The sequence below is a fragment of the Siphateles boraxobius genome, unplaced genomic scaffold (assembly GCF_051911475.1).
Source record: "Siphateles boraxobius isolate OS27281-9 unplaced genomic scaffold, OSU_SipBor_1 130, whole genome shotgun sequence".
Lineage (NCBI taxonomy): Eukaryota > Metazoa > Chordata > Actinopteri > Cypriniformes > Leuciscidae > Siphateles > Siphateles boraxobius.
In genome coordinates, this window is record NW_027508734.1 from 28,870,121 (window position 1) to 28,895,434 (window position 25,314).

The 25,314-nt window shown below is 36.6% G+C and overlaps 1 protein-coding gene across 15 annotated transcripts in view; it reads left to right on the plus strand.

Annotated features, from left to right (window-relative positions):
- dgkza (diacylglycerol kinase, zeta a) overlaps positions 1-25,314 on the plus strand; it is a 114,025-nt gene that overhangs the window by 40,712 nt on the left and 47,999 nt on the right. For 6 of the 15 annotated variants that reach the window (XM_077229146.1, XM_077229145.1, XM_077229150.1 and 3 more), the window contains exons 2-5: positions 17,195-17,303; positions 17,421-17,516; positions 17,963-18,040; positions 18,941-18,997. In XM_077229146.1, coding sequence (XP_077085261.1) covers positions 17,195-17,303; positions 17,421-17,516; positions 17,963-18,040; positions 18,941-18,997 — 340 coding nt within the window. Of the gene's footprint in view, positions 1-15,400; positions 16,263-17,194; positions 17,304-17,420; positions 17,517-17,962; positions 18,041-18,123; positions 18,196-18,677; positions 18,705-18,940; positions 18,998-19,473; positions 19,570-25,314 lie in introns of all 15 variants that reach the window. The other 9 variants (XM_077229143.1, XM_077229144.1, XM_077229147.1 and 6 more) reach the window with 5 other exon arrangements.

Here is a 25,314-nt window from a genome sequence, read left to right on the forward strand (position 1 = left end):
AGATCACAATTCTCCCACGAATATGAACAAACGTAATTGGTTCGTATTAACGAACAGTGTGGTCTGAAAGCTGTGTTTGCCAAATTAATAGGTATCTATGCTAATCGCATAACCTTTTCTTTTGTCAATTTGCTGAAAAGGTCACATAAACCAGGATGGAGGTGTATGATTAGGACATATGAAAACAACAGTCTGCACCTCTTATAATATGCCATCAGTAAGAGAATAGAAATTATGGGTCGACTCGTCGAGAAAGCATTGCTCACAAATTCAGTTGTAACATACAAGCGCCCTGAAGTGATCGACACTGCCGAGGTGATAGAGAATTGGTCGCATCTGACTCATCCACTCCGAAACGCACTGAATTGAGTATTTCAATGAATGTAGTTTCACTGAAATTCACAAAGGGATTTCAGAAAAGGGTCACAGCAGCCCTTAAGCACACACAAGGGGTTATTTTTATGTTACACACACACTTCACAAAGCTGTGATGTTGAGACCGAGGCAAGGTCAGAGCTTCACATGTATAATGACCTGCAACAACAAGGCAGAATGCAGTCATGGTCACCAGAAAGCGACCGCTACAAATGAGCTTTTTTATGAAGCCACTGACAGCTAAAACCAACAGCTAAAAGTAGGCGTTAACCTCATCAGTGTGGCTTTGCTAGCTTGTGTCTCATCTAACTTTTCTTTTCCCTCATAAAAACGTGCGTTGGTGTGTAGCTATTAATTCCTTTTACTTTCTAACCCCTTCAACTTCTTAGGCCTGCTCTCATCTCCTTTCCTCTGGTAGATTAACACAGTTTCCCTAACAAGCACTTTTTTGTCGAGAAGTGTGACCTTCACTTTACAAACAAAGCAAAATTAGCCCAATTAATCTGTTCCTGTGTGTGTGTGTGTGTGTGTGTGTGTGTGTGTGTGTGTGTGTGTGTGACACAGAAGCATGTCATATCCCAAAACTGTCTCTGTGCTCTCATGTAAATATTTACTCAAGCTGAAACGACTCTCCCTCCCCTCTTTCTTTTCCCCTTCTCTTTCCCTCTTTCTGTCATGTATGAGGTGAGCTATGGTAAACTTTAAGGCATGTGATTAGGGCGATAGTTGTTTAAGTGAGGTTTTACACTGAAAAGCAGTACATTTATTTGTTCAGTAAATGACCATTGCAGCTTTTTTTATGTTCCTGAAAATATTTACATTGCCGGGTTTTTCCGATTGGTCAAAAGGTGAACTGCAATACAGTATGTAAATAACCATGAGCACAATTCACATTTCACAGTTATTTACACACTGATGCGGGATGTGGAATGACAGGACGATGAAGACATTTCTAAAATGGAAATCGGGACATTTTAGTTCATCGTTATCTATGAATGGAAAAACCAAGACAATCCATTTTTTTTTATTTTTTTTTTATTGTGTGTTGAATAAACTTATTATAATTAATAATAGTATAGTATTATTATTGTAAATAATAATTATGCTATTACAGTTCACCAAAAATAACACAATGAAAAATAAGTAAATTAAAATAAAATTTAAAATAATTAAAAAAAAATGTACTAAATTTTTAGTAGAATTAAAAAAAAGTAAATAGTAACCATTGCAAGTAGAAAACAGATCAAAACAATATAATAGAGCAAATTATGAATGTACAAAAACGCATTACAAAAATGTTACATGTAATACAAAAACACATTACAAAAATGTAACATAATAAATAAAACTGTATTTAAAATATTTTTTACATTTTTCTTATAGCAATATTTTTTTTTCCTTTTTTTTTTTTTTTACAAAATACTGCTACTGTCATGTTGGTCTAGGATTTATTTATTTTTTTTACAGTGTATTTGCGGGGTGTCTTGAATGTACTGTTAAATGGGGATATTTCCAGGGACAGCTCCAGTTGTGGACAGGACACCAAAAAGCAGGACCACATCTCTATATATTATTTGTCAGTGACCCATAAATCCATAACTAGAGTGTCCGTAGTGTCTGTAGTGAATGAGGGGGAGACAACTGACCGCAGACAGTTTTAAGTGCTTCCTCTTTCCCATGGTCTGGGGCACAGCCCAAGTGGGACAGCACTGTCACAATCACACACATCACACAAAATCCCTAATGACAAACAAAACCTTCAGCTGCACACAGAGACTTCAGAATCCCAATGGATTGACACAGATGCGCTCACACATGCAGTGAAGCTTAACTCACAATAGATTACTTAGTTAACTTTTTGAATTGGTATGAACTGATGTTTGTGTCTGAACATCCTGCTACAGGCTTTCGGTGAGCTTTCAAATACTGGTTTATTCAATGTAACAGTTATTTTGTTATTTTGCATACAACATGTATTTTTTAAAGACCACCATACTGGAGCATAGCTCAACAACTGCTGTATCTATTCAATGGCCACAAAGAGCGCTATGTAGAGTGTTTTGAGAGGGGACCTCTATTAACTTTTTGTTAACTCTATTAAATTGTTAATGGTTATAACTTTATAACACATTATTACATGGCTTGGTTGAATTCTAATGTAGAATGTGGTCTGTTATTTCTTGATAACAGACCGCTGCTAAGTATAACACACCGTTGCCATGAAAAACAGAGCGTTGCCATGGACACAGTTCTGTTCACTCTGGAGCAATACAATCGTTTTTAAATCAATAAACTCCTTTTAAATCAATATTTTGTGTCAAATTATTGATTTACTTGGTAAGTAGCCATGTAAAAAGCGGGATAATGTAGAGCGAGGCGGTTGTTATAATATAGCGAATACAACCCCTTCAGGCTGATTCAAGAACACTCCGCTTCGCGTCGGGGTTCTGATCAGCCTCGCTCTACATTATCCCTTACACAATAAATAACCCACACAACTAACTCTCTTTAAAATAGCAACTATCATATTTGGCCCTATGATTCCTTGTGATGTGGAAATGCCAGAATTGCAGAATCCAGTCATAAATGGAATGTACTGTAAAAAGTAGAGTGTCACAGAATTTAGCAATTTTTGGATAAATAAATTTAAAGAAGGCATGTAGGCTACAATAAATCAAATCACAATATGGACTAAAGTCTGTGAATATTAAAGCTCAAAAAGACTGCTATTTAAATGTGTGTATTTTCTGCAGGCCAATGCGTAAATGAATGAGCACCCCAGTTTCAGCACTGTTGTCTCAGTATATGAGGACATGAACACATGAACTTTATCTGCAGAGCTGTTCAGAGAGTTCACTTCATCAGCATTGCACCATTTCGAGGAAAACTATTGTGATATGTACACAAAAACTCATAGGTCTCTACCCACTAAAATAAATTTGGAGAAATTATGTCAGAAATATATTCATGTATATTAATATATAAATATGCTTCTTAAAGTTATAATAATAATAGTAATAATACAAAAAATGATAAGGAATATCATACAATAATTTAAAACATGGACAAAAATTGTGTTAATCATTAAACCTCTGTTGTGCAGTTTTTCCAAAAAAATGAAAGAAATAATTACATTTTCATTTCATTACATTTTAAAAGATTAACTGGTTTTATAAGATTTGTTTTATAAATAAAAAATTTTATAGTAAATTTGTGTTTGACATTACTATGTTTTTATATTCGATGTACTCCTGACAGTAAAATAAGATACTATAAAGATCCAGTCATACAAAGAACAAAAAATAATACAGTGATACAGATATTTGGTCATAACCCTCAGCACTAGTTAGTGTTTAAGTGTTGTGATGGAGTTTTTAAATAAGTGTGTGTGTGTGTGTGTGTGTGTGTGTGTGTGTGTGTGTGTGTGTGTGTGTGTGTGTGTGTGTGTGTGTGTGTGTGTGTGTGTGTGTGTGTGTGTTGATTGAGTCTTGATTGTCCTGGTAAAGACGGCTGACTGCTTATCCAATAACTAGAAACAAAAAATGTCTTAACTTTACTATTTTAGTGGTGATGCTTTAAAGCAGATGAATTAACAGATTTAACTGAACAGTAAAAAAAAATATAGCGGTAGTTAGACTGTCAGCACAACTCTCTTTAATAAATTAATTTTTCCCCTTTTTAAGCATCAGCACTACCTACAGCCATCAAACTCTGCTTGAGTAACAAATTCACTGCCTTCAATAACACATTTCAAGACTGTCAGTTTAACTGCATGTTGTGAGTAGTTTTCCCATTATAATGCATAATATTTATTGTTTTTAGATATTTAGAATATTTATCTGTTAGATATTTATTGAATATCTGAGATCACATTTTGAGACCCCTGCATTCTGATCTATTTTGTTACACACTGACACTGTCCAGATTTTGTGTGTCTGATGGACCCTATACAGGGTTTTCTTAAGACCAATAGTCAACTAGACAGCTCACCGGGTAGCTGATTGTGAAGATCTGTAGTTTTGCACACCCCAATAACGGTAAAACCCACCTGTGCTAGAGGTAATCTAATTTACTCAGACATCTGTGCAGTCTCTTTCTCTCTTTTGCAATTGCACACTTTCTCTTTATCTCTATTACATCTTTGCTTTCTGATGCGTTCTTCAGTCGTTAGATACATCCAATTGAATGTTTTCTAGCAATGTGAAAATTGCTGTCTAACACAGCCATGCCAGTCGCTTTGGACAAGCGTGGATTATTTACTCTTAACATACTTTAATTCTGACTGACACAAACTGAAACTGTTGCTATTTTAAAGTCCCCCTGTAGTCAATAATCGTATCCCTTAAAACTCATCTTTGATCACCACAATTATACTTATAAAATTTTTCCTGTGAAAATGTTTTCTTCATGCTTTAAAATCGATTGAATGTAACTCTAGACCCTTGCCTCATAGATACAGCGCATTTAGGCCACGCCCATACCGGGGGGGAAAACAATCCAATCCTCTCCATTGACTTTGTATTGCCTGAAGCTGCCTTCTTGTCATTTCTGATTTATAACAAAAAACAAAACTATGTCTAAAAGCTGCTTTGTGACATGGTGTAGAAAACAAGCTAAAAAACCAGAACAGCTTTTTATAAGCTCCATTTGACTTCATACAAAGTCAATGGAGACGGTTGGATTGTTTTCCCCCTCCGGTGGGCGTGGTTTTTAGATTATCTGTCTCTATTTAGTATATTTGGAACAACGAATATGCAAATTAGCCCCACTCGCTCACACCAGCTCAGAGATCCACTCGGTCAACTTACTAGAGTAAACACTGCACAATGGTATCGCTCTCAACAACGTCGGACACATAGCGGTAATTGATATGATTAGCCTTTTGCTTGACTATGTTATCAAACAGCTAATAATGGGTTGCTAATGTTATACACAAACAATGTCCCCGTTCGCCATCAGAATCAGACAGCTGCCTTCTAAAAATCAACATCCTTATAAACGCTTTCAACAACTCAGAATAACGTCGTAATATAAATCATACAACCGCCATATTGCTAAATCTACCGATTTTTCATATCAACAGAAAACACACAGGGATAACGTTTGTCTATGGTTTGTCTATTTGATATGGTTTGTCTTAAAGCATATTAAAAACACCACATAGACATATAAACAACTTAGTTAAACAAAGTAGTGTAGCACTTTTTCTAGTAGTGAAGCACTTCCATAAAGGCTGACTGACATATGTAGCCTATTATAACACTAGGTATGGTCTGTTATCTTTCTAAGCAAGAGTCAGTTGCATAAACATAGCCACCATGTTAATACTGTGTCTTAAGAATTAGTCTGACCAGCAGTTAGCCAAGGCCCAAAGGGTAATTAATCTTACTTTTCAGATTCAATTGACACCAATATACTTTTATGGAACCGACATAAAGTTATGACCAGTTATTACATATAAAATGATATATCTATTTTTAATAAATTGGAAGTCTCTATAAATTGAGATTGCTACCACCGAGCTGACAACACAAGACAGAAAACAGATTTCTTCCCGACCTCAGTGTCAAGTTTGCTTTAACAGTGTGTTATTCACAGAAAACAAACTCCTCATGCAAACAAGAGGTGGTCTTTGCGTCACTCACAACAAGGCTCGCTCTTTACAGCAGAGGAACAGCCACGGCCCTGTTAAAGCCAGCATATGCAAATCATCTTCAGGTCACCACTCGATAACACTGATCAACTTGTGTGTTGTTCCTGTTAGACATTTACTTGTCTGATACTCTTGGCTGTACTTGTACTCTTTTAAACTATTTTGATGGTACTGTCTTTATGCACACAAGTCTTTCACTTCAGTGTCAAAACTTGAGACCGCTTTTCTAATATCTCTGAGCATAATGGAGGAAAGATCATCTCTATCCTATTCAGCTGTCAAATATCAAGCTTTCACATGCAAACCTGTGCATGATATGAGAGAGCGTGGTAGAATTAAAAAGTCACTGCTTGTGCTGGTTACCAACTCACCCTAACATATAAACACTTCTCGTGTGCATTTTTTTTCTACTGTCTGAACTCATTTAGTTCATGAATTTTGAGTCCATCAGCATTATTGTTGAATTTGCTAATCAACCTTAAATGTCAGAATTTAATAAGTCTAATCTACAAGTGATGGGAGTTAAACAATTTCTACTTGCTGCAGTTATTTTTTGCTTTTGTCACTAATATAAATTCATGCTCATTTCCCTATTTTTTACATTTAGATTAGCTTTGCCATCAGCTAATGCTCACTTTTTAAAAAGTCAAATAATTTAACAGTCATCAAATCTCAGGATACATTTTCACAATGTGCATTATAATGTTGAGATGCCTAAATTCACACGTAGCATTTAAAGATTCATTTTAGTTTTGTAGTGTTTTTTATTTTATTTTAATTAATTTAGACAAAATAGTATAACATTTTATCAGTTATTAACTCTCCAACCCAAAATAATGATCAACTCATCAGTTTCAGACAGAATTTTAATATCAGTGCATCTCTACCAGGGTTTAAAAACGTGGGGGGAAAAAAACAAAAATCAATTGGTTCACTCAGAGCAGAATCTGTATTATAAAATGGATAGTTCCGGTCCTTGATTCTGATTGGTTCAGCTGCGTTCGAAGCCATTGCAAATTACTCAACAAACATACACCTGTGACCGCATTACATTAGTATTACTGCGCAACTGCCATTGCTGCATACTTGCTTGGCAACCTATTTGGAACTACATTGCTTGGCGGAGGAATAAAAGTGTTATTATAACATTATATTTTTGTTGCTGGTGATTATTTTATGAATAAAATAAATATTAAAATGAATATTTTTATGGAGTATCCGTTTTATAAAAGCAATAAGCCTGAACCATTTGAACCATTGAACCATTTTTACAGTGAATTTTAGAACAGCTACGTTGGTTAACAACACCCCTTAGCTGTTCTAAATTCTCTGTAAATCACGGCTTGGCAGGGCTTATTGTTTTATTTTAACATATCTGTTCATTCATTCCTTCTGTAACATTAACGTTCCAAAAACATTTTGATTTAAAAAAAAAATACCAGTTAGTAACGTTTTTATTTATTTATTTTTGCCTTTACTTCATACCAGAGCTTGAATTGAACTTTATACTAAGAGCTTGTGACTAAACCTCAAAACTCCAGTGGATCCTCAAACTTTCAGCAAAACCTCATACAGCAGTTCCACCCGCCTCAATCGTGAATGAGTCCTGCACGCATTTGGGAGACTCTCTCTGCTTGTTTGCTGTGCAGGGGTAAATAAATAAAAAACTGTTATTTTGAATGAGTGAACCTGTGATCCAACAGCAAATGCACATTGCCTTGATATTTTTTATTTATTTATTTGATTATTATTATTATTATAAGTACATTATTTTCTTTATTCAAAACACTGTGTGTGTAAAGACTAATGTTTATATATTTGAGGAGCGGAGAAGAGTCTGGTATTTACTATCTTGTCAAAGCCAATACAGCCTGTGCGTCTTTTATAACACAAGCTTTTTGCTAAATATATTAAATGACAGTAAAACTGAGCGCCCACATAGCTACAATAACCTTTGTTAACTGTAAGTTGATAAACTACATGCAATGCTCTTACTGCCTCAGATGCAACTGTTCTGATGAAAACCTCGTAACTTCATTTGAGCTTGATTTTGGAAAAACAATTATAATATAACGACACGCACAAGGGAATGACCATACATAAAGCCACAATACTTTTGTCAACATGTTGTTTAATCATTTTTAAAGAATACATTTGATTTAATTTCCTGAATAGTAGTGGTTCTACACTAATCTGCAATTTTCATTGGTTTCACAACACCACTCTGGATATAATGTGATATGGTAACAGATCCTCGGATAAATTCCTGCAATCCAACCGCTAAAGCACATTGCCTTGCAGCTTAGGATGACTTGATCTGAGTGATCTGATGACTGATCATGTCACTCACATTAGATGCGTCAACGTCACATTTGCATAGGCTGTACTATTTGAATTCATAATTGATTGACTGCCAAATTAAACTACGATAAAATAACATTATTAACTGGTTAACAGTAAACTATTTTTTATTATTTTTTTTATGTTCCTTTTAAAATTTCGTTTGTTTCCGTTTTTTGTTTTCATTCCTTGAACCGGTTTCGGAGCCCTGATCTCTACTATCATGACTAGTATTTTTGTATTTTACCACTGATAATATACAGGCTATATTTTGTACACTATCTTTTGTTTTAATTGTTTATTTTTATCACTTTTCTTTAATAAAATATCCTGTATAGTGATTTATAGATTTTAAGACTAACCTGTCAAACATTTTGTTGTACCACAACCGGGTAGAGTTAGAAGGAGAGTGTTTTTGTCATTTGTGCATAATGTGTAAAGTTTTGCAGAGGAAATGTCAAATGTAAAGTTTCTATATTTAAATTACCATCTGCAGCAACCTTAACCTTAACCTTTAACTCTGAGACCACAGCAGTCTATTACACATCACTAACCACCCACACGTCGCCTTCTCTGCTGCTCTCTTGCTTTCAGATAGGGCTTTAATCTGGTCATGGTAGAAGCTCTACTGGATCACACTCACACACTCCTGCATCTTAAGACATAGTGTAATCTGGTGCAGATGTGTGTGTTCTGTTTGGAGAACGGACAGCCTAAAACACATGAAAGGGTGAAGTGACAGGTTGTGTAGAGATTAATTTGAGATGTGCAGGAATGCAGTGTCTCATTTATGATGTTCACTGTGCAGAGCAGAGTACAATAGAGCATTCCAGTTTGTCACAATTTGTTTCAGCAATGCCATAGCATATAGACATGCCATTGCTATAGATGGGGGATAGCTAGGGATGTATGTCTGCACATGATGGGAGAGAATGATGGTATGCATTCATTTGTATCATAAGGGAAATAATTAAGAGAACGTTTGGAATATAATACAAGAGAATATTTGAAATCTATGATGAGTCACTAGAGATGACCAAGGCTTTGTATATTTTGGCAACAAACACTTTCCCCTGAACATGTATTTTTTTTCTTTTTTCTTTTTGCAGTTTTGGAAACTAGATGCATTTTGTGTGATCTTTTGGGTGAACTGGTTACTGGCAGCATCAAACATTTTCAACATTTGAATTGTGCAAGAATGCAAGGTCCCTATTTTGATGTTCACTATAATGTACATGTTTTGTTCACACAAAAAGGTGTCTGCACAAAAAATCTGTATTCGCAGTAAAGAGACATTTATTTACTTAGAAGGATTTGGACAAAATTATAGTTTAGTTTTGTCACATAGTTAATAGCAAATATAGTTGCTATTATCAAAGTGCACAAAATTGCAATGTAATTAGAAATTTTGACAACTGTACATTTTTACATAACATACCTCAGAATTGTGCATCTGTAAATTATTCTCAAACTGAACACTTATAAATATAATATCTGTACATTCATAAATGTGTACTGAATTGTATTTAATTTTTTGTCTTTTTTAATAATATTATTATTTTGTTAGTCCATTTTATTGACCAATTCCTATGTATGGCGTCACTATATCTGTACTTTCTTCTGCACTGGAAGCTCCTGTCACTAAGACAAATTCCTTGTGTGTGTAAACATTCTTGTCAAGCTGTTTCTGATTTTTCTGATAATGATTCTGATGTGCTGCATGTTTCAAAGTGAAGCACTGCTCTGTGTTCTTTTACACACATGCAGCTCATGATCCAGTGTTTTCAGATGCTCAGTTTAAAGTAAATGCTGCTCCACACTAACACCGGACACGTGTTATAATTTCGGTGTACATATTAACAAATTTAAGCATTTACACAGGGACTTCGACCACAGGGGCGTATTCATTCCCACAAATGGGATGCAAACCTTCACGTAGTGTGTGCCTGTGAATCCTGCATGTACTATAACTTTTGAGTCACTTATAATGTGAGGTTGGGAACACAATGTGTGGCAGGTTCACTTTTCACATTTGCACAATTTCCAAAATTTTTGTGTAGACAAGTTTACAGTTTTTTATTTATTTTTTTTTTTTACCAGATATGGAATGAGAAGTATTTGTAAACCTGTTGTCAACAAAACACAGAAACACTCCCTGCAATTTTCCGACAAAATAAAAGCTTGAGGAATTAACGCTTAGATGTAAATATGTTAGAAATAATTTATGATGGGCCATTCAATTATTGAAAAAGTTTTAGAGCTAGTAACAGAGGCTTGAACCATTGATATGCAGTTATGAGAGAGAGAGAGAGAGAGAGAGAGAGAGAGAGAGAGAGAGAGAGAGAGAGAGAGAGATCATTTACCTTAGTGTGTATGGATCTCAACAGGGTTCGGCAAGTTCGGCAGTACTGACAACAAATTTATGTGCGTGTGTATGTTTCAGTCTTTTGCAAGTTTCTGTCTGTACACACACCTGCACACTAACTCTTTCTATTGGCATTAATGTGTGGTCTCTTAATACTTTCGTCCTGGATGTTTTAGCAGAGAGGATTTCACAAGAGATAAAATATTTAGGTGTCACAGTTCAAATCAATTATATCAAATCAGTATGTATATATATATATATATAATTTCCCCCCCCCGAATCGTGCAGTATAGTGTTAGTGTATGTACTTTGAAAGATATAAGGAAACAGAGCTGTAAGGAAACATCTGTCATATATCGCCAGGTAGCCGACCTGGCTGTGTGTGTGTTTTTATGACACAGAGCTAAATATTTAAGTTCCATTTTATTCTTTCTGCACTGTTTTTGTTATTTGAATTCATTTCATGCTCTTTAGTTTAATGGTTTAAGTTTCCAGTTCCAAGTCGGTCTAACAATCTCACCTTACATGAGTCATCCAAACCTAATTGCGAGTCTCTCTCACCCTCTCTTTCTCTGCTGACTTCAGCTCACAGACCTCTGAGTGCGAGAACAGAGCTGAGCGTTTGTTGTTTCATGTCTTATTCCTTATTGTAGGTAGGCTAAGGGTGCGGCCCTTTTCAACAGACACGCACACTTTCTCTCTGTGCCTCCATCTCTCTGTTTCGCAGTGGATATAGAATATATAGTGGATATTGCAGTATGACAGAAGATGAAATTATACAAGACCAGCTATACATGTTTGGGAAATTTGGGACAGACAGAGTAGTAGTTTGCATAAGCATAAACCTTCATAATATATTATTAAATATGACAGTGTTTTCTTATAATAAATAAAGGTGGATGCATGTGGATTTAAAAATGGAATGGAATATGATGTAGCCTATACATAGAAAACACTTAAGGAAAAGAAGGAATTATTGTGGATATGCTCATACAGTAGTTTATCTGCTTCAAGATCCAAGTTAAATGCTAAAATTCTCTCTGTTTCATTATCATTCACAGAGATTGAAATATCTAAATATGACAGTGGTAAGTGTAACTAAAAGCTTATGCAGATTCTTGCCATATCCTGATTCCTGACACACAAATGATTTTCACATTGACCTAAAGACCAAAGGACACAGTAACTTAGATCTGTACTAACGTTTGTTTACTCATTTTACTTTTCCAGCCCTTCCTCTTTGCAAAGTCTGTTCTTTGGAAATATGTTCAAATGTGCATGTTATTGGTTTGGATTTAATAATAAACAGTCACAGTATAAGGGGACTATTGCGGTGGGGCACAATTTTAAAAGCAGTGGATCGACAGTGGAGTCTGCATTTCGGCCTGGCCCCCCTACTTACAGTAAAGACCTCTCAAAGCCAAGTAGTACATTTCTTGACCTTCGGTCAGCTTTTGTATACTGACCTTAATTTCCTCTCAGAGCGCAGTTCACACAGTGGGATAGACACATTTTACTGCCACTGTCATCTTTGCATCTAATTATTTGGTAACTGAAACATTTTTTTTTTGTTAAATAATTTATATTAAACGTAAAGGGGTACTTCACTGCTGGCAAATGGGCTATCAATAAAACTTGGATGCCGGCAGTAGAGAGGCGAATTTAAAAAAAAAAAAATAGAAATCGGTGCTACGTACCTGACTAGTGAAAACAGAGGATAACTTATATCCCACCCATAATGCAATGGGCATGTTATCGTCCAAGGCAGCTCCCACCAGTCTGCTATGGATACACTTGACCAGAGTCAAATACTGCCTAGCTTTAGCAGGACATACTTCTTAGAAAACTTTTATTTATAATGGTGTCAACTTGTATTGTTCCCAGGTGCAAGAATTCAAAGAGTAAAGGAGTGAGTTATTTTCAGTTTCCAGTGAAGGATCCAGCACATTGTAGGCAGTAGCTTAAGGTTGCAAACGATTGGAAAAACCTCTGTGTTTGTAGTCAATATTTCAAACTGGATGACTTGACTACAAACACAGTGTTTTAGGCCAAACAGAGGGGTAAAACTGAAAGAAACTGTGGTTCATCAGTTGCACATAACATTGCGAAGCAAAACACTGTTGACAGTGTTTAATTTTTACCATACTGCTGTTTAAAGTGTAGACAATGTTACAATTTTATTCCAGTATACCAGTTATAATCCTACCCTTACAATAACTGTCCTGTTAATAACCCTCTGTCAATCCAACTGTCCGTGGGCGGGGATACAAAAATGCGGAATCATAATCTGTAGTTTTTTACGAAAGCCCTAGAGCTGTCAAAATTCCACCAGATGATGCAAAACAAATAAAAGAGAATTTATTGGTCCAGGTAACACAGAGAACAAATAAACATTGCTCATTTAAGTATACTAATGACATTGTAACAATACAAAGCGTGTAGAAAATCATCAAAGTTACACTTTAAAGCGCAAAATAATTTAAAGACTCTGCAGCTAGATGCTCTGCAGCCACATAAATGGCTGGGATGACCATTAGAGTCACAGACTTATGCAAAAGACAATATTATATAATAGACAATCTCTTGTAGTTTCTTATAGTATACTTTTGTAGAAAAGTCTTTATTCAAAAGTCATTATAAAAGACACATTAGCAATAGTGTCATCCACCAGAAAAACACAAGGCTGTCACTTTAAATTCTTTCTTAAATTGATATTCGTGGAGTTCTTTTTATGGAAAATGCATATTTACAGTATACATTTTTCTTCTCTTATCATTTATTTGCATTACAGAATAATGTCTCAGTCATGTTGTGTATTTTGACAAACAGTTACTCACTGGTGACCTTTAACAGTGTGGGAATCTGATAAGGCCTGTGAGCTCAAACTGTGGTGCTAGAGTTACACACAACCTTTTTTTAAAGGTACACTGTGCAGTTTAAGTATTTTATTAGCTAAAATCAATGTCTTTATTCATAAATATGTCCTCATTGGTGTAAAGTCCATGGAGGCTTCCATGTCGTTCCGCCATCTTGAAAAACTATAATAGCAGAGAGGGACAAAAAGCACTTGCCTACCTAAACGCGTTTCCACAACGCATTTTCATTCAGAGCCAGCGTCACGTGATTGAAACCAGCTGAAACGGACAAGGAGATCAGTGAGAGGCGCTTGTCACTGCCCCGGCAAATTTGCACAGTACTTCATAATGCAGGATCATACTTATGAGAAGGAATCCTCATCGCAAAAAAAAGCAACACATTTTATTTAAAAGGAAACGTGACTGGCGAATTCAAAAACCGAGGGTAAATATCGGGAACGTTTTTCCAGTTGGAAAGAGCTAATGAAGGAGAAAGACTTTGAAAGGGACGCTGAAGTTGCCTTCTTTCTTCTTGGTACATAACGGCTACCATAGTTTCAGCACTCGCGAGGGCACTAGAAAGCACTATTTGTTTGAATGCAAAATACAATTTCACCGCTAGATGGAAAAAATTCCTACACAGTGTACCAGTGCAGAAATTAATCCACACACTTCCAATGTTGTTTAGACTTAACATTATTTCAATTGTCTGTTTATTCAATCATAATAATACATTTTGTTTGTTAGATTCCAGTTTTTGTTCTTGAATATAGAGATACTGTACAGTACACGGTTTAGTCTAAGAAACATCTAATTATTCTCTCTCATTATAATATCTCTTTCCTATGTTGTTCATTGGATGGTCATGTGTTCATAATTATGATCATGTGTTTTAAAAAAGTTTGTGTTTTGTAATTGTTGACAAGTCAAATAATCATGCTATGCACTGTTGAAATTAGATGGTGGTCTATGCTACAGATAAACACGTTCTCTCTCATCTTCTCATTATTGTTCTCCTACTGAATTTCTCTGTGCCTGTAAGCTTTAAGTGACATACTTTTGCAGTCTTTGTGTCTTTTATTTTGAGTTGTGAGTTTTCTGAGTAGTGATGCAGAATTCAGGCATGGGTGTTAGTATGGGTTAGAGTGGTTAATCGAGGTTTAAAAAAAGAGACTTCCTACAGAGATACTGTACTTCTCAACATTGCCATTCTGTCATTGTTTTCTCACTCTCATGTCATTCCAAATCTGTATTCCCTTCTTCTGTGGAACACCAAAAAAAAAATATTTTCAGTTTCAATAGTCAGTGGGGTCCAATGATGTTTTGGAGTTTTTTGGTGTACTATCCCAATAAGGGCACTGTTTTGAAGTCACCCTGTGGGGTCAGAGAGTGGAGTCAAATATCGCTGTGAGATACACTTTCTCCAGGTAACGTTACCTGAGTGCCGTCAGGTGTATCAGGACCACATTATACTCCTGAATCAATTGTGATCATGTGTCGGTTACATAGCATTGCTGATTAAAAGAAGTTTCATTTTCTTTGTTACAATTCAGATACTTTGATGCAAAAGATTATGGCAGATGGTTTTCTTCCCTAAGTAAGTCACGCAGGTGAGGAGAAAAGAGTTGATTGGTATTGAATAGAGCTGATGGAGTGATTAGTGGTGGTCTGATATCCCATCATTGTTATTTCACCTAAAATAAAGGTCAAAGGAACAGCACTGCATTCGTGGAGACAGTCACACCACATTTGTTCATGTATGTTGTAGCCTGTGTATTGTGTGTGCTGACCGACTCACTCTTGCGCCAACAGCGTCCTCTGGGGAAGACATCAGTCGTGGCATATAGAATCCAATGGAAACTTTGTTCGGACTACGTTTCAGGCGGAAAGCCTGTGAGCCAAACGTGCGCAGGCGCTCCAGTGTGTCACTTCCAGCGAGTAAAGCGCGCCGGCGCTCCAGCGTCGGCCTGCCCTCAGCTGGCCTGGCTCATAGACGCAGGTCTAGCGTTCAGCTTCAAACCTGCAACGTGCAGGCAGGTGTCAGAAGAGCCAGAGGACACTTCACTAGGAGGAGGTCGAGTGGTGCGACGGCATGCCTGACCCCGCGGTTCGCTATCCGACGAAGACAGGCTGCCAAACACCGCAGCATTCACGCCCATCTCCTGGGACCGTCACTGCTCCTGGCCAGTGTGGTGCAGATGAGCGAAGACCATGAAAGGGAGGACAAGAGTGTAGAAGAATACTCCTCTTTCTCTGATAGCGATTGTAGTCAAGAAGAGCTCGAGCAAGCAGGGATGGACTTGGAGACGGAGTCTGATAAGTGTCTGACATGGTTGGCTCAAGGTTTGTTGGCGGGAGAAAGCATTCAGCCCCGCCCCCTCATCCGTGCACCACGTTGCCTGCGGCGAAACTCCTCACACCTACTTCCTGCTGAGTCCGTTTTTCGTAGCCCAGCCTCTTCTGGGCTATATGGCCGTTACCGAAGGACCAGTCAGGCACACAGGCTGTCCGATGTGGGTGGATTTTGGGCAGGGAGGAGAAATTCTCTTGCAGCTCGAGGATCAGTTGCACTGTATAGGACCAGCTCCCCTTGCTGGCCAGATCTCAGTCTTTCACACACACTGCAGGGAACTTACTACAACCCACAGATTGACACATGGAACGGGTTCCTCTCGTATGTAGAGCCCTAACTACAGCTGTATGTCTTATGTTTGTGTGTTTGTAATTCAGTTTTTTTCAAAACAAAGGCTAATTGGACTTTTCTGTCACTTAAATATTTAGATTTCTGTTGGATTTGTTAGAGAGTATATATCCCCATTTTCAATTGATTACATGATTAGAGAAGCAAAAAAAAAAAAAGAGGACTACATTATTTGAACCCTAATGTAACTTAATATGTATCTTAATACTAGCCTTATATCAAGCACTCCAATGGTAATTCCTCTATATTTGTCAATAGAGAGGTGATTATGGAAAGTTTTTTCTTGTGTTCTTAGCTTTCTAACCATCTGACACTTACAGCTATTCCTTCAATTGTAAGCACAGAAAAATAAGATTGAGAGTTTCTCTCTTCTTTTTACTCTTGCTCTGTTCATTTTTTTAACTGAAATATCAGTCTTCTCCCTAGGAATATTTAGTGTCTTTAGTGGTTTACATGTGAGGCACACTGCTACACAAGTCAAGTCACTTTTATTTATATAGGTCTTTATACAATATAGATTATTTCAAAGCAACTACACAGTAATAAATGATGCAAACGTATCAATCCCAATTTTTTTTAATTAAATTTTCAAAATCTAAGATTTTATATCTAAAATGACAAAAGTGTCATTATTCAGCTCAAGTCATTTCAGTTTCTGATTCAGTTTAGTTCAATAACAGTGTTGATGTTCCAAAATTAGTTAATTATGAAACAAATTAGATTCAGCTATAAAACATGTCATCATCCAGCTCAATTCAGTTCAACTTATTTGAAGGTTTTGTTTGTTCCAGGCACATTTACTGTCCTTCTGTGTGTATGTGTGGATATCCGGGTTATACACCAAGTTTCTGTATATCATTATTACTTGATGTTTTATGGGACCTGTCTATTTTGTTTGTTTGTAGGAAGGCCATTGCCAAGTCCGGTCTCCAGCACCTCTCATGCCAGCCCAGTGCTGCAGTGTTGGCCAGGGGGGAAACGGACAGAGAAATCCGCAGCACAGTGGACTGGAGTGTGAGTAACACACACCCAAATAATCTAGACTTCAAATCTCTATTCATTGTACTGTAGATAGCGCTATAGTTTCTTTCTTCAGTTTCACATTTAATTTGATGCTGTGTGTTTGAGCAGGAATCAGCTCTGTACGGAGAGCACATCTGGTTCGAGACAAATGTCTCTGGGGACTTTTGTTACGTCGGAGAACAGCACTGTTACGCCAAATCACTGGTGAGTGGGTGTTCCATATGTAAATATAAAGGAATACCAAAAAAAGCCCCTCCTAATGCAAGAATGAGTAAACGGAAGAGTAAATAGAGGGACAAAAGTGAGATAAGACATCTTGAATGAGGTATTCCAGATGAGAGGGAATAAAGGATGAAATAAGACACTAAAAGAAGGTGAGCGAGAGGATAGAAGTTGATGGATGGTAAAAAGGAAAAGAGAATCTGTCATTTGCACCGTTTCTCTTTTTCTCTTATATTTTTCTCACTTTGTATAATACTGCTCCCTGGTGGCTTTCTCACAGAATGCATTGCTTAGGATTTGGTCCTTTAACTTCGGAATTATGTGCATCAAACCAGTTTGATTGAATTATTTTGTGGAGTGGAGATCACCTGTGACCTCAGACCTTTGAGTCTGAATCTAATAATGTCTCTCTTTCCTGTGTTTCACAGCAAAAGTCTGTTGCTCGGAAAAAATGTGCTGCTTGCAAGATAGTAGTTCACTCCATCTGCATTGAACAGTTGGAGAAGGTGAGTGCTGGTTCTAATGGCAACACAAAGGTAGAGACATGATCTGACACTGCATCACAGACCATACGTGTTCCTCCCTTCAGTTATTGGATTGGAATGCTCCGCCTCAGGGGGAGGGCCTTGATGAGGTGCCTCTCAAAGAGCCGTCATTCAGAGTGAGAAACCCTCTGGCTTTTTCTCAGACTCAACTGGGGCTAATGGATCACTCACACATCTGATTTTAGTAAAGACTGGTGACTGTCTGGCCTGATAAACCTAGAACATCCAAATAACAATGTCCTTTTAACATCCGGAGCCACTTAAGCTCTCAGTCCAGACTGTGAAGGGGCCATCCTTTGTCTCTTTAGATAACCTCATTGGTTTGAAGTTAAGACAAAAGCTGGTTCTAATCGTATTAGGTTTTCTTGCCAGACATATTCTTTTTCTCACTAGTACCTTAATCACTTTCATTTTGATTGGGCAAGTCAATGTCAGGTTTTTGGGTGGAGTTTTATTTTATCCACGAGGCACAGATTCTGTGTTCTCAGTTCTAATTCTGGCTGGTGTCTTCGACAGTTTATGTCTGGTATGTGGGGCTGATTGTGGTGAAATGATGTTTGATTAGGGGATGATTTTAATCATACTTCTCACTAACCAGGCTAACAAACTCAGAGAAGGTGGCAAGGCAAGTGGTGCTTTTGCTTTTTGTTCTGTTCTCATAAAATTTTTGTAATTTTTTTTATTCATTTCATATGGAAATGTTGATCTCAGTGGGTCATCTTCAAATCTGAGCATGTTTTCTGTAGAATAAAACAGTTTTGTAGTTTTGATAAACTACTGAACCTCTTGAGGCTTTATTTAGGGTAGATACCGTACTTAATAGTATTGTAGAAAACTTGATTTTTTTTATTTGTCTTTCAGATAAACTTCAGATGTAAACCATCTTTCAGGGAGTCAGGATCGCGGAATGTCCGGGAAGTGAGTTTCTTCTTTTCCTCTTCCTTTCTTTGTTTTCTTAATGTCTCTCCCATTCTGCCTGTTTCCCAATTCTGTCAAACTTACTGTCATAAAACCTTTATAGATTGATATAAACAGCCAACAGCGGTGTGCTGAGAGTCAGTTTTCTTTGTCATTGCATTTTTTTTAATTTATTCATTTCACTTTAAGATGAATAGCTCCTCATTTTTGTTATGTGTAAACTTAAATTTAGCGCTATGCAGCTGTCTAAATGACCCCAGACTGTTTCACACACTACAATGACTGATGCTGTTTGCTGTTTACATCTTTAAATCTTGATTTTACCCATTTTACCCTCTTTTCCTTTTAAACATTCCCTATGTCCTGCTCACTGCTGTAATCCATCCCTCGTCACTTCATCCCTATCTCGCTATTGCACTTCTGCTCCTCTGTGTGCCCTTTCTCTTCCTGTCTCTCATCTTGGCTTGGTGGGTTAGCGCACCTGGCGACGCAGAGCTTTCAGAGGTCGCCATGCTTTGGAACAAATGACAGTTGCTGCAGCTAAATATAGTGCACACACCTCCATCACACAGGTATCAAACACACTCTCACCCAACTATGATGACACCTTTACTTGGCTATCTAAGTCAGGGCTTGGACATTTCTGCTATTTTAAATAAAGCTAATTACAATTGATACAAACAAACCATCACCCTATGCGGTTAGAATTGTTTCATATGTCTAAATAAATAGATGTATATATCTACAAATAAATAGATATTGATCTACAACTAAATTTAAAGAGGTTTACAAAATTAAACAAAATCACAAATAAATAGTGTGATCAACAAATATAAGTTAGGAGTTTCACAAAAATTTATTAAAGGGTTAGTTAGTCAATTTTCAACACAATTTTTATTGTTACAATGTCAGTAGTATATATGCACAGTAAATGAACAATGTGTAATACCTGCACAGATATATCTTAATTTCTTTGTCAGCAAAATTTGTCAGTTTTTGATGGCTCCAGAGCTTTTGTGAAAACTACCAAACGCCTTTCTGCTTCATTTTATTGATAACCCATAATGCCAGTGCTGAATTATCTTTAAATTCACAAATAATTCTGTTTTATTTGCCGATATCAGATTAGCTCGAGTGGACGGTGGGTCTATCTATTTGTGAATTTTTTTGCACAACAATCAAGTCAAGTCAAGTCACCTTTATTTATATAGCGCTTTTACAATACAAATTGTTTCAAAGCAGCTTTACAGAGATAACAGGAAAGTAAAGTTGTAATAGTATTGTTAAATTCTAAATTAAATGTTAAATGTCCCCAACTAAGCAAGCCAAAAGCCAAAGGCGAATGAAGGCGAAAAAAAGGCGGCAGTGGCAAGGAACCAAAACTCCATCAGGTGACAGAATGGAGAAAAAAACCTTGGGAGAACCCAGGCTCAGTCAGGGGGCCAGTCCTCCTTTGGCCAACAAACGAACAGTGTATGACTATGATTTAGGCGGCATAATAGGTCAGAAGTCAGATTGGATCAGAACTTTCACAATATTTATCCAGTTCATCTGGTTAGGGGTCGGAGTCATCACGCTGGTATGGAGACGAGTTTGTTGAGGTGTCCGTGAGGCCTTCACAGTGTTGATGAGGCTGGCACTTCAGGGATGCGTTGTCGTCATGTCCATGTGATGGTCCTTCATCAGAACTGGATATGGCCTGGATCCGGCGGACTGCGGTAAACCTCAGGATAAACAGAGAGACTAATATTAGCGTAGACGCCATCCTTCTTATGATTTACAAAGTACATCAGGATTTATGGGAAGTGTTCCCGGTTCCGGCTGATCTAAACTATGCAGCCTAACATTGAATTATAGCAATCTATAATGTGTTATGTGTATGCTAAGCCAAAGAGATGTGTTTTTAGTCTAGATTTGAATTGACAGACTGTGTCTGCTTCCCGGACAATGTTAGGAATATTGTTCCAAAGTTTTGGTGCCAAGTAGGAAAAGGATCTACCGCCAGCAGTTGATTTTGATATTCTAGGTATTGTCAGCTGGCCAGAATTTTGAGATTGCAATAGACGTGAAGGACTATAATGAGTTAAGAGCTCGCTCAAGTACTGCGGAGCTAAACCATTTAGTGCTTTGTAAGTAATCAGCAATATTTTAAAATTTATACGATGTTTAATAGGGAGCCAATGCAGTGTTGACAGAACCGGGCTAATATGGTCGTACTTCCTGGTTCTGGTAAGAACTCTAGCGGCTGCGTTTTGAACTAGCTGTAGTTTGTTTATTAAGCGTGCAGGGCAACCACCCAGTAGAGCATTACAATAATCTAGCCTTGAGGTCATGAACGCATGAACTAGTTGTTCCGCATTTTTCAATGAGAGCATATGACGTAATTTAGATATATTTTTGAGATGGAAAAATGCGCTTTTACTAGGGCTGGACCCGGATATTCGAATATTCGAATGTCACATTTTCAAATCGAATACCAACACACCGAACGAATATTCAAAATCTTTTTTTTTTTTTTTTTTTGCACACCTGGCATCCCCCTCGAAACGGATCTCATTCGCGCTTGAATATGTTTTACACTATAAAATCTGGTGAAATATAATACTTAACATGTAACTTCGTTAAATCTACTTAATAAATATATTTGCTTCTTCTTGGACAACTAAATGTGTTCCTGCAACGGGAGTATTCTCTGACTAGAGCGCAGAACAGCGGAGTTTGTATGTACAGAAGTGCATGATTGAGCTTGTATTTTGGGTTAAGCTGCGTTGCTTTGACATTGTGGAACATAGAATAATAGAAACAAAATGTATTATCCTTTTCACCCTTATCAATCTAAATTAATCCACAGCTAAATATAGGAGACTTTGAGATTTTACTGGGACGTCACGTTTATTTTTTTTATTGTTTTTCTTTATTTAAATTTTGTTTTTCTTTATTTAAATTTCGTTTTTCTATATTTAAATTTCGTTTTTCTATATTTAAGTTTCGTTTTTATTTATTTAAATTTCGTTTTTATTTATTTAAATCTACCCTACTTTGTCAGTGAGAAAAATATTATAAGACTACCTAATTAAAAATATTGCTTAAGTTAAAAGACGTGTGTGTGTGTGTGTGTGTTTTTATATCACTAGCGCAGTGTCCGTTCTCGGAGCATATATGCCCTGCATGCGTGAGGCGCGGCGCTTCTTTATTTAAATCTACCCTACTTGTCAGTAATTTGTTAGTGAGAAAAATATTAGACTACCTTATTAAAAATATTGCTTAAGTGAAAAGACCTGTGTGTGTGTGTGTGTGTGTGTGTGTGTGTGTGTGTGTGTGTGTGTGTGTGTGTGTGTGTGTGTGTGTGTGTGTGTGTGTGTGTGTGTGTGTGTGTGTGTGTGTGTGTGTGTTATATCACTAGCGCAGTGTCTGTTCTCGGAGCATATAAGCCCTGCATGCGTGTGAGGCGCGCCGCTTCTTTATTTAAATCTACCCTACTTTGTCAGTAATTTGTTAGTGAGAAAAATATTAGACTACCTTATTGAAAATATTGCTTAAGTTAACAGACCTATGTGTGTTTTATATCACTAGTGCAGTGTCCATTCTCAGAGCATATAAGCTCTGCTCACGTGAGGCTCGCGTGCATCCGGCTCGCGCTGTTCTGTAGTTTATTAAAAGTTTATTAATTCTGAACGTGTCGAGTCTCGCCTGTCTATCTATATTGCACCAAATACGACACTGCACTCACTCCCTTGTGAAGTCGTTTGGATGAACGGTTCTAGAAATAATGAAAATGCAACGGACAGATAGACATAGGCTATAGAGATTCCGAACCTGGGTGTGCTCTTTGATACCAATCTTTCATTTGAAAGTCACGTGTCTAGTATCTGTAAAAGCTAGGGCTGGTCCGAATACCATTTTTTGAGCTTCAAAGCTTCGGTAGTAATGAACATCAAATATTCGAAGCTTCGAAGCTCAAAAAATGGTATTCGGACCAGCCCTAGCTTTTACAGATACTAGACACGTGACTTTCAAATGAAAGATTGGTATCAAAGAGCACACCCATGTTCCTAACTGACGACGAAGACTTGACACAGCAGCCATCAAGTGTTAAACAATATTATAGGTTATTGCGTGTGGAAGTTTTTTGTCCAATAATTAGAATCTGTTTTTTCAGAATTTAGTAGAAGGAAATTACTAGTCATCCAATTTTTTATATCAGCGATGCATTCCGTTAATTTTGTGAATTGGTAAGATTCGTTAGGTTTTGAGGAAATATAGAGCTGAGTATCATCAGCATAACAGTAAAAACTAATTCCATGTTTCCTAATGATATCTCTTAAAGGTAGCATGTACAGTGTGAACAGCAGCGGTCCTAGAACTTAGCCTTGTGGTACGCCATACTGAACTTTTGACCGATAAGACATCTCTTCATTTACTGCTACAAACTGATAACGGTCAGATAAGTATGATTTAAACCATGCTAGTGCAATTCCACTAATGCCAACATAGTTTTTTAGTCTATTTAATAGAATGTTGTGGTCAATGGTGTCAAATGCAGCACTAAGATCAAGTAACACTAATAGAGATAACGTTATAATGTAATAAATAATAAATAACGTTAAAATGTCTTTGTATTAGCAACGTATTAAACTGCAAATTAATATTTATATGCCCTAATATAGGCTCATAAAAACAACAAACGTTATGCCTATGTTACAGACGAAATATGAAAGACAACATTTCGTTGACTAGTTTTGGATAGATTATTAACTGTTTACTGTAAACTAGACTACTGCCACATTGAATAGGCAAGGCAAGGCAAGGCAAATTTATTTATATAGCACATTTCATACACAATGGTAATTCAAAGTGCTTTACATAGAAGAAATTAAAATAATCAAAAGAAATCAGAATAATTAAAACAAAAAAAAGAATAAGCTTTTGTTCACCAATTTCTGCACAAATGTTAAATATATTAGGCTATGTTTCTTTTGTCCAAAATAAAGTCATCAACTAGGATGCTATTATAGTGTTTGTTCCAATGTAGGCTTTATTCAAACTAATGAATCCTTAACTTTGAAATATGCATGATATTATGATAACACAGTTGTGAGGATACTGCCTTTTCTAATATCTTTGACAGAAAAGGCAAATTCGAGATCGGCCTGTAATTAACTAATTCCGTAGGATCTAGTTCCGTAGGAAGTTGCGTTTTTTTTAACAAGCGGTTTAATCATAGCCAGCTTAAAGGGTTTTGGTACGTATCCTAGAGACAAAGACGAATTAATGATATTGAGAAGAGGATCTATGACCTCTGGAACCATCTCTTTCAGTACTTTAATCGGTATAGGGTCTAACATACAAGTTGTCGATTTAGATGAGTTAACGATTTTGCAAAATTCTTCTTCTCCTATAGCAAAAAATGAATCAAATTTTTCAAAAACTTCTCAGATGGATATTTCAAGTGTAATATTTATTTGTAAAAACTAAAGTATATATTTTATCATACATATTTCAAAGTTAAGGATTCATTAGTTTGAATAAAGCCTACATTGGAACAAACACTATAATAGCATCCTAGTTGATGACTTTATTTTGGACAAAACAAACATAGCCTAATATATTTAACATTTGTGCAGAAATTGGTGAACAAAAGCTTATTCAATGTGGCAGTAGTCTAGTTTACAGTAAACAGTTAATAATCTATCCAAAACTAGTCAACGAAATGTTGTCTTTCATATTTCGTCTGTAACATAGGCATAACGTTTGTTGTTTTTATGAGCCTATATTAGGGCATATAAATATTAATTTGCAGTTTAATACGTTGCTAATACAAAGACATTTTAACGTTATTTCAACATATTTCAGTCGATTTTCACTCATCTCACTATAGCAATAGGGTTTGGTAAAAACTGTTCAGTTCATTCATTCACACACAGACGCGATTCATATTTAAACAGTCTTTTTGCGGTTTACATACACTATGATATCGCGATTAGAACAATAATAAAAAAAAACGTACTTCTCAGATGGATCCGTTGCTCCTCGAAATGAAAATAAATCAGCACATGTTCTGAGGTAAATGTCCCAGGATTATTCCTCACACAGCCTCGCAAGAAGAAATAGTACATTAATCTGATTGTTGTGTTACCGCATTTATGAGGGACGTTGACACTTTGCATGTGTTGCTTCAGATAATTTGCGTTTGAATACCGCACGCTCTCCGTGGGCGTGTCACATTCAGCAGAATAATGAGCTGAGAGAACGATAATGAGATTGGCTGACACCTCTCTCTTTTTTTTTATAGATTACATAAACAGAGAATATTTATT